This window comes from Halyomorpha halys, unplaced genomic scaffold, assembly GCF_000696795.3.
Source record: "Halyomorpha halys isolate HHAL.00 unplaced genomic scaffold, Hhal_1.1 Scaffold68.1, whole genome shotgun sequence".
Taxonomy (NCBI): Eukaryota; Metazoa; Arthropoda; class Insecta; order Hemiptera; family Pentatomidae; genus Halyomorpha; species Halyomorpha halys.
In genome coordinates this window covers 1,297,862-1,308,618 of record NW_027116161.1, presented here as the reverse complement: position 1 = coordinate 1,308,618, position 10,757 = coordinate 1,297,862, and the positions used below count along the sequence as shown (strand labels likewise).

General features: G+C 31.4%; 1 protein-coding gene across 1 annotated transcript in view; it reads right to left on the bottom strand.

Annotated features, from left to right (window-relative positions):
* Positions 1–880: 880 nt before the first annotated feature.
* Positions 881–10,757, bottom strand: part of LOC106692733 (putative transcription factor SOX-15) — a 117,774-nt gene continuing 107,897 nt past the window's right edge. The window contains exons 7-8 of the mRNA XM_014438850.3: positions 2,837–3,021; positions 881–2,254 (exon numbers count right to left, since the gene is read on the bottom strand). Coding sequence (XP_014294336.1) covers positions 2,105–2,254; positions 2,837–3,021 — 335 coding nt within the window. The 3' untranslated portion in view covers positions 881–2,104. The remainder of the gene's footprint in view (positions 2,255–2,836; positions 3,022–10,757) is intronic.

The following is a 10,757-nucleotide window of genomic DNA, read 5'->3' as shown; positions in this document are numbered from 1 at the left end:
ATCATTTGGTCACTTTGCCTGTGAATATTTCCCTTCTTGTCTTCCACCAATTTCAATATTCAATAACAATATTTTCTTAATCCTTTGAGTAAACTGTAGAACAACTTTTAATTTTGGTGGAAATTAGATTTCAATTTTCGTTCAAATTTCAATAGATTTCCTCTTGTACTGCTTGAAGTTTTCCAACATTTTGTGTTCAAGATTTTTCTTTCTGCTACTAGCAATTGCCAGAGAAATGGATTACCCATGGGACTCAGAATACATATTGGATGCGGCAACTGTTTGTGGAGCCAGTTATAAGCCAGTAAAATATAATAACACTGAAAATGTTCAACTCGGTGTACTCATTTCTAAGTTTAGACAAATTGAAAGATAACTCACTGAGGAAATATGTTTTTTTTTCAATCCAAGGATGTCAAAGCAAACTAAAAAATTAATTTTTTTTTTTAAATGTACTAAACTGACTTCCTCGGTGAGTTCAAAAGGACAAAATAATTTTAATTTTAATTTGGTGCTGAAATGGAGAGGATGTTTAACTGTGAGTTTAGCTCTGAGTTTAACTCTTACCTATTGTACAATCTATAAATTTTCATTATATCTTGGGATAATCCGTCAATTAGGACGGAATCGAATTTTACCCTTCATATTTGCAATTTTAACTCATGAAAGGTCCTCCCAAACACTACGCTTTAGAATTATTTATGTGAAACGAAATTACCCAAATCTCTATATCTATACAAAAAAATTAGTATAGTTTAAAGAATAATTTACTATTTCCTGGAGAAATCTATGACAAAAAGGGAAAAATCAAATGAAATAGAAATAAAATTATATTTATTTATTACAAGAATATAAGTAAGTGGGTTTCGAAAAGACAAGATACAAGAGAAAATTTTATTTTCGAAATATAATTACCACATAATAAAACAAATAAACACTCTTCCAGAATTTTCGTTGTATCAAATAGATACGAAAATCTCATTTAATGAAAAAAAAAACAAACAAATTACAAAAAAGAAATAAAATTAAATATACATATATATATATGTACATATATATATGCACATAATTCATAAACAATATTTATTCAATTCTTAAAATGATAATTTAACTTAAAAACTAACAAAAGATAAGTCAATAAGGCGGCATATCATTTCAGCTATTCGACCAGTGAGGACTTGAGGTCTCCAGTCGCCTGCTCAATAATCGTAAAAGTTTTAACTTTCATCTAAATACAATAGAAGCTTTTCTTTCATTTACGATCCTTTCTGCAATTACTTAAGCTATATACAAAAATATTTTTTGGGGGAAAAATGTGAAAAGTAATATTTTAACGTAGACCTCAATAAGAAGTCTATATTGTAACGATGCCATTGGTCCCACGTAAATATCCAGTCAACAAGACGAGGATATCCATATATTTTTATACTATATACATTAAAATTAAAATTTAATTCTTAAATAACAAAATCAAAATTTCATTGACGTTTTGTTTAAATTGTCTTTATAACACGAACAGTTTGACATAACTAATCGTTCATCTCTTTATTCTTTATCTCCTTTCCATTTCTTAGCTCTTCCCTTTTCATTCTCTCATTTTGTCTGTCTAAGCTTTTGGATTTTACGACATTTTAATGAAGTGATATCCGGTGCCTAAGATCAGCTAGTTTTTCAAAAACGGAGGTATTCGACATTTTTAGACTTTCTCAAATTCTGTTCGAGATCAATTGGATTTTTTTTTAAATATGCATTTTTTTTTCGTATAACTTTTAATTATAGGATATATAGCTTTATTAGTCTGATCGCATTGCGACAGACTGAAACAGGAAACAAATGTTACTGCTAATGGGAGATACAATGAAGACTGTTGGTGAAATTACCTACTACAGTCAGGTACAAAAGTGTCCCTACCATATCGACTAACAGCGATCACAATTGTTTTTCTCTTATACAAATTGGTATGACTGATACACGCCAGTTTTTACTCCGGATATAAATAACCAATACAGGAATGTTTACTTCTTTAGATACATTATTAAATGATTTTTTTTTTTTTTTTTTCAACGACATCCAATTGTTGAAGTCAGTATTGACAAGATATTAGCTAGGTGCAGGTAGTGTAGCAGGTCTTACGGACGTCAGCTAAAATATGAGAAAAGTCTGGTTTCTGTTCTTCCTGCTGTTGCTGAGGTTGGCTTTGCTCCTCAGTTGGCTGGTATTCTTGAGCCACTTCGTTCACGGCCAATGGTTGTGCCTAAAAGCAATAAATATTTATACAAATTCACATCTTAAATTCGACTAAAAAAATAAATCATTTCTTAACTTTCCATGTAAAAATTTATTTAAACTCAAAGGTACGCGAGTATGGTTCAATGATATAGGGAAACGTGATAATATAATAAAAAAAAATCCGAAAACTAAGAAAAGAAATTTACAAGAACTCACCATTTTTTAAATTTTATAATATATATTTTTTTTATTATAAAAATGGCAAGACACCAGTGAGTCTCGTGATGTAAGCACTAGTGAAGAAGAATTTCTGATAAACATTTATACAGACAGATTTAATGCACAATTTAACCTGCTATGCATATTAGGAATTGCTTCAGAATTTAACATACTAAAACATATAAACCAAATTTCATTACAATGCCGAACTTGGTTCTAAAGTTGTATTATGTATATATTTATTCCTTTTTTAATATAAAATTCCAGAGTCCATGTTATTTTTTCGAATAAGTTGCGCTGAGTTGCTGGTAACGTTCGAAACGGTCTCGAGTGCAAAGGTTTAAAAAAACATATAAATGTATAGAGGTGGAGGGGGGGGGGAATTTACCTGAGGATAATAATATTGGCTAGGAGCCTGGTAGTTATGGTTGGAATCCAAGTCAAGGCTCTGTTGCCCTCCGCCATATTTCAGATATTTGTCCAACTCATCAGGCGAGTCTAAATCCACTTCATACAGTCCTGGAACTGCCTCCATGCAGCTAGAGCTGGCGGTATAGCGACGTTCCAGCTCTCCTAAAAAAAAATAAATTTTTTAATTATATAAAAGACAGGTAAGTCAGCATTCATTCTGGATCCCACAGTGAGATATGAAAGTCACCTTGACCAGACTAATAGAGTAGAATGGGAAAAGAAAGAACTATATAATAAATGTATCCTTTTCCTTAAAGGAAAGAGACTTCAACGCGAGAGGCCTCCTACTACAGGAGCAGGGAAGAAAAAAAGGCAATTATTTCACCCCAATTTTTGATCACTTTAATGAAAACTATGTATAATTACTAGTCAAAATTGATGAGTCTACCAAGCAAAGGTAGAGCGAATAAAAAATGGCGCCCGTTTCAAAACCTAAAAAACACTAATTAATTAAGGAGAGTAAATTTGCTAAATTTTAGCCCTATTGGAGCTATTTACTTCCAATAGTTCTCGAGATATAGCTTTTTAAAAAGCAACATTTCTTAAATATCTACTGAAAGATTAGTAGTTAATTTATTTTTGAGAAATCTATATCTCAGGAACTATTTGACGTATAGATGTCTATTAGCGCTCAAATTAAAGCTTGTTTAACGTACTATAAAGTAGTTTATGACCTTTACCTTCTTAGGAATAGTAGTTTTCATTATATTTCCTAAAATAAATTGATTTATAGTTGAGTTTTGAAAAACTTTACTTCATTGAAACCATTGGACGTACAGATGTCTGCTATCAATCAAATTAAAGCTAGTTTTATATTTTAATTTACTACAAAACAGTTTTTAACTTTATCTTTGTAGGAGTAGTTTTTTTAATGATATTAATTTCTAGTTGTTCGTATAAAATGTTTGATTTTTGAAAAAAATATATCTCTAGACCCATAAGACGCACATATGTCTGCTAGCACTCAAAATAAAGGAAATTTAACTTACTATAGAGTAGTTTTTGATACTTATCTTTGTAGGGATAGTAGTTTTTATGATATTCGCATATGAATATAAATTTGGCAAATGAAAATTTGTCCGAACATCTAGAAATCAATATATTTTAGTAAATATCATGAAGAATACTACTTATACGACCATAAATATCATAAACTACATCATAGCCCATTGAATTGATGCTTCTTATTACGTTACAAAAAACTCATCCACAAAGACCTTAATATCCCATTCGTTGCAGAAATATCTGCCCAAAACAGATCTACCTTCTAATTTAAATTAATGCTTGAAGTACCACCAACGGGTGGTTCCTTCCTAAGATTTTCAAGTGTAAATGAGACATTCAACAGATTTATTATTTGTACAATTGTAAATTACATTAAATAAATAAAACAAATATTGGATGAAGGGAGAAATTCATGTTTGGGTAAGAGAGAAAGTTGAAAATAGTGGGAAATACATTCATATATATATATATATAATGAATGATAGAAAGCTAGAAAAGAAAAATGAAAATATAGAAGAGAAAATGAACAAGAACAATAATAAGAAATCATGCATCACTAGCATATATTCAAATTTTTATACTATGACATATGACTATCAAATTATTATAGATTGGTTTCGAAACGAATTGTTTATTACTAATGTTAGGCACAATATTCTTAATAAAATGTTTTTCTCTCTATCTACATTATTTCTCAGATGATCTATAATTTCTATAAGTTAGTGAAATAATTTTTTAAAAAATGGTAGAGTAAACGCTTAAGATGATCATATTCCATTACGTATTAACAACAACCTTTCAATAAGCGATTGCTTTCTCCAACCTGATACATCTGTTATTATGATTTTCAATATCTTTAATTTTTAAGGTACCTAATAAAACTTTTAAACGATGGCTGTTTGTCTAAGGTCGATGTGCTAATAAATTTATGATTGATTTTGTAATATACTGTAAGAAGAGAAAAGTAATATTTCTATTACTATTGTTCAGATAGGGACAGTGTAGCTCATTGGTACACTGTCCTACAAACTCTAAGAAGTCAGCCCCGTGGGTTCGGAAGCCTTCCGGGGTCCACCCAGCCTTATGAAGTTGGTACCATTTATTAGATAAAAATCTAGTGGTTGAGCGTGATTTTGACAAAATCACCTCCTTGTACAACCGTTGATCTAGTAATAGTTCTTCTTTACGAAGTGCTACACCCTTATAGGATGTAATGGTACAGATTTAATTTTTATTTTTAATTGTTCAGATGATTTCAAAAGACTGATCTACATGCCTATTATAAGGCCTATCTGGAAATACGGAGTTGAGCTTTGGGGTTCTACTAAACCATCAAATTCCTTCCGAATCCAATCCTTACAGTCCAAAATCCTTCGTAAAATCCTTAATACTCCTTACTTTGTCACAAATCAAATCATCCATCAGGACCTCAATGTCTCATATGTTGCCGATTTGGCCAAAACCAGATACCATTCCTTCCATGATAAACTTCCCAACCACCCAAATCCACTTGTTTCTAACCTGGCTTCTCCTTCATTACCTAATAATCAGGCGTCTGAAAAGAAGATGGCCTCGAGATCTTCTCTTCTAGAAATGTTATTGGAGTTCTATCAATGGGTAGATTCTCCACATGTTTGTATCATGTCACTATGTCACCTACAGCAAATTTATTTGTTGTATATATTTTTATATAGTTGTAAATAACAATAAATAAATTATTAAAAAAAAAATTGTTCAGATGAATGGCTAAGAACTTAAGAGGATCCTACACTATTTACATCGAACTGAACTTGAGAAATTTTGTTGTAACGTTCAATATCCAATTCAAGTTTACAATAATTTTTAGTTATTTCAACATCTTGAAACAGCACATAACTTTAATTTTTTTTTTCATTAGCTTTTCAGTAAGTATTGTTTGTCAAATGAAACAATGAAGATACATTGAATTTTTATATTTTCCTTCAGGGATTTTTTATAACAGTTTCATAACATATCGGAAAAGCAAAAATATTGTCTTGGAAATTAGTCGGTTTTTGTTGTTAAAGTGAATAATAATAACGATTAAAATACTTGTGTTGGAACGAATAAAATCGATCTAACCGTTAAGCTATCAAGGAAGGACAGTGCAGTCTTGGCGAACATCACCCCCGCATCCAATGAATCATAATAAAAAAAAAATAAATAAAACCATTTGACTCCGCCCTCACCAGTGGAAGAATATAAGGCAATGTAAACACTATAATTCCACTAAAGACCTGTAGTTAGCTAGCTTAGGGTCTATTAAGATGCCAGATAAGGGAGGCGTGGTCTGCCCAACAACCTCTTGTTCGGGTCTAATATAGGCTCAGCTTTCCTTGGCACCTCATCGACTCAAATCCTCTTCTACAGTTATTTACACGTAGCGAATATAATATGACAAACTATCGCGGTTGTACAAGGCGGATTTTACCCCATTTCAATACAGTAAAATTTCTGCATAGCGGAAACCAACGGGGAAGATGGTTTTATCTGTCATACAGACGTATTTCCTAAGAAGGAGTTAATTTAAAAGGAACATGCCTTCACAATTTCACGAAAATTAAATTAAGTTGGGGTATCTCGCTAGTCCAAAAATAATATGATTTTATACTATAAAAAAAAATAAATAAAAACAACGCATCATTCTTCTCAACCATTGTTTTTAGGACACATTCATTGGTGGTGGGACTAAACAAACGGTCTAAACTTCCAATCCATTAAAAAATACTGATCTACATGACTATAATAAGTCCTATCTGGACCTACGGAGTTGAGCTTTGGAGCTTAGCTAAACCATGGAATTCCTCTCGTATCCAATCCTTATAAAATCCTTCGTAAAATCATCAATATTTCCTACTTTGTCACAAATAAAATCATCCACAAAGACCTTAGTGTTCTATATGTAACCGATCCAGTCCAAACCAGATATATATATTATATATTATAAATTAATAATAATAACTATTATAAACTCCCTAACCACCCAAACCCACTAGTTTATAACCTTGCTTCCAATTCCTGACATTTCTCCGAGGCGCCTGATAAGAAGATGGTCTCCGGACCTTCTTATGTAAAGTGTTACCAATGAGACGGTAAGTCGAAGTTGGAAGTAAGCAGTGACCAAAGTAATAAACTAATAAAAAATTGGTCCAGTAGTCTCGGAGAAAAGACGTTGCGGCACACAGACGGATTATTTTTTTTATCCGATTTTCGAATTATACAATTTTTGTTTTTATTTATTGAAATTTAAAACTGTATAAAAAAATAGAATAATTAAATGTGATAAATGCTTCAAACACACGATAATCTTGAGAAGGAACCACCTAATGGTGGTACTTCAATCATCAATCATTAGAAGATCCCTTGGCCGTCTTCTTTTCAGACGCTTAGAAGGATTATCAGGGATTGTTAAGCATGAGAGATTAAGAACTAATGGGTTTGGGTTGGTGAGGTTTTTAGAATGAAAAGACGCATATCTGTTTTGGGCCAAATCTGCAATGAACTGGATGTTAAAGTCTTTATGGATGAGTTTAATGACGTAATTAGGAGCATCGAGGATTTTGGATTTTAAGGATTGGGGAGGAATTCGATGTTTTGGTGGCCCTCAAAGCTCTGTTCTGTATGTCTGAATTGGTATAATTATCATAGTGTATTTGAGTTGTTTTTTTTAGTAAATGGGAAGTTTAGAGCGTTTGTCTAGTACATGTAGTAATCGGAATCAAGTATGATTTTCAGTCTAGTATGGGGATTCCAAGTAAGTCTCTTGTCAAGATAGTAAGATACTAATTAACAATATAGCAAGATACTAAGTAGCGAATCTGTCCAACAAGCTTTAGTGAAATACAGTAAGGTAAGAGAGTAAAGATTTACGACGGAGAGTAAAGGTGATCTGATGGGATTGTAACGATTTATTTTGATTTTCCAGTTGTGACACCATTCTTAAATGGATGTTATGTGTGGCTGCGAATCCGAAGCCCTCACATTATGAGAGAGGAATTTAAATTGTTTTTTACATACACTTAATGCTTTATACACACACTGATATCCTCTATACAAACATAAATACAAAATATACAATAACTAAAATGTCTCTTAGAACCGTCAATACCTGTTCTGGAATCATGAGTTTGAAAATCTATGACTTATGAATTTTACCCGTTATAGATGAGTGAAAAATCCGGATGGGGGATAAAATTGTCCGCATACGTATTGGAGGGGTTGTGTAATAGAGAAGTGTCCGTTAAGAGTTTCATTGAATTATAGATATAATTTTCTATTCATCTCGAAACTTATATTATCTTCTTATAATGCCATTTCATCCCTGTGGAATAAGTTAATGAAATAGCATTAATCTTTTTTATTTACAGTTATCTGATCATTTATGCCTCTATCTCATCTCAATATCATGTCCTTAAAATTCACTTCATCGATATATACTTGCGATAAATACTTATAGAAAACTGGGTATCATTCAAGCATATTTTTTTTTGCTCATAGAGACTTATACAAGAAACCCACGTCCATCTGGAATATATTTGCGACAAATGATATTCGCATGATTATAGAATCACTTTATATGTAAATATTTGCATGTCGATAACTATATCATCCCGTCTGTTCATGACCGTAATTAGTAGAACATGGAATGCTCAACTACTAATGTCGAAACTGACCATCACGAAACTCAGTTACCTAACCGTTTGTTTACAACTGAAACTTTAGTTTAAATTTTTTAAATTTATTTATTTAATATTATTTACAACTGTACAAATAATAAATACAATAGGTAAATATGTTGTATGTTTCATTTACACTTGAAAATCGTGGGAAGGAACCACCCGTTGGTGGTACTTCAAGCATTAATTTAAATTAGAAGGTCCCGTGGCCATCTTCTTTTCAGACGCCTCGGAGGGTTATCAGGAATTGTTAAGGATGAAAGATTAAGAATTCATTAATTCTTAATCTTTCATCCTTAACAATTCCTATAACCCATTGGTTAGGATGGGCAAGGAATTTGGAATGAAAAGACGCATATCTGTCTTGGGCCAAATCTGCAACGAATGGGATGTTAAGATCTTTGTGGATGAGTTTATTTGTAACGTAATAATGAGCATCAAGGATTTTACGTAGGGTTTTGGATTGCAAGGATTGGATGCGGGAGGAATTTGATGGTTTGGTAGAGCCCCAGAGCTCAATTCAATATGTCCAAATTGGTCTGATTATCGTAGTTATTCTACTTTTTTAGTTTAAATTTAAATTGATAAATTTGATCATTCTTTCCCTGACACTTTAATGTACGTCTTTGTTGAATATATAATGCCGTCATAATTTTTCCGATTGTGGACTATACAGCCCTTATACATTTTGTAACTTCTCATATTCCTGACAACAGTATATTTAAAAAATCCATAAAGAACAATTTTTTAGAAGAAAATAATCAGAGGGGGGAAAGATCGAAATAAAAATAAAAATAGTGTAAAACTATTTAATGCATACCGACGTATAAGCCCACTTTTTAGACCTTCGCTGGGACATATACAAATGAGGAGCCGAAATGGGTGTCAGTCAACTTCCGTACAAGGACTTGAGCCAGCAAAAAGTTGTTTAATATTTATTTTATAAGATTTAATATTTAAAAAATATGTCTATTCTGGTATTGGAAAATGCAAAAACAAAGCCTTAAGTCTCTATATTGCAGCTAAATAACCAACCTGTTAAAGTTTTGATGTACCAGACATTACTAAAAATACAAAAAAAAAAAAAATACAGATGACAAACAGCTTAAGTTCTCGTTCTTTCATATAAATATAGATAAATTATTAGCTTATTAAAAAAAAAGACAACTATACTAGGTACCAACTTTATAAAGCCTTAATGTAGGCTGAATGTACCACAGGGTTGACTCACGGATAAAGTAAGAGAATAAATAATTATTTTCTATTGCCGGATTCAAATACGTGTCCTGGAGATCGTAACACTGCGTTTTCTGATCCCTTTAAAGCTTGTTATATATTTAAACGCGACTCACCCAATAATACTGGGGCTGATTAAATCCTGAAAAGGGGAACGGAGTATTTCCGAAAAAAGTTAAAAATAAATGATTTATTGTTTTAATATTGAACCTGAAGGCATGAGATTTTATAAAAAAAAAAAAAAGAGGAACCTCCAGATAAAAGACTTAACCATCTAAACAACTTTAGGTTATTAACAAAAAAGAAACATACTATTTAAAATTATTATTTTATTTGATATTTGAAAAGTGAAAAATATTTTTAAAAATAAAACATTAATAAGAGGCATTTATTCTTTTATATTATTATTATTGATTTTAGATTAGCGTAACTATAAATTTCTTCTTCAAAGTCTATTGTTTATAGTATAACATTTTTTTATCAACATGAATGCTCAGTAAACCAGTAGTTGGCCCTTTTAGGTTTAAAATTTTAAAAAATAAGGGTTTGGAAACAACTGAAGAGTTTGAATTTGCCCTCATTTTAAATATTCACTTGTGCTGAGTTTTAGAAAGATCTTTGTATAATATCTTATGCTAAATCTGTCTTGATGTACTTTTCAGTTCCTGATACGTTTCAATCACAGACAAAATTCCGTTTTTAATAAAATTGATCAGAGGGGTTCGGAAGAAGCTCCTTGAATTGCAGGGCCCTGTGTTCTCGTAGGTTAGAGATGGTATTTTTAATTGTAGTCTATTAACAATTGATTGTTACGATAGAAAAAAAAAAAAACCTTTAGCCCTTTGGAATACTCCGATTTTTTTTTTTTTTTTAATAATTTATTTATTATTATTTACAACTGTA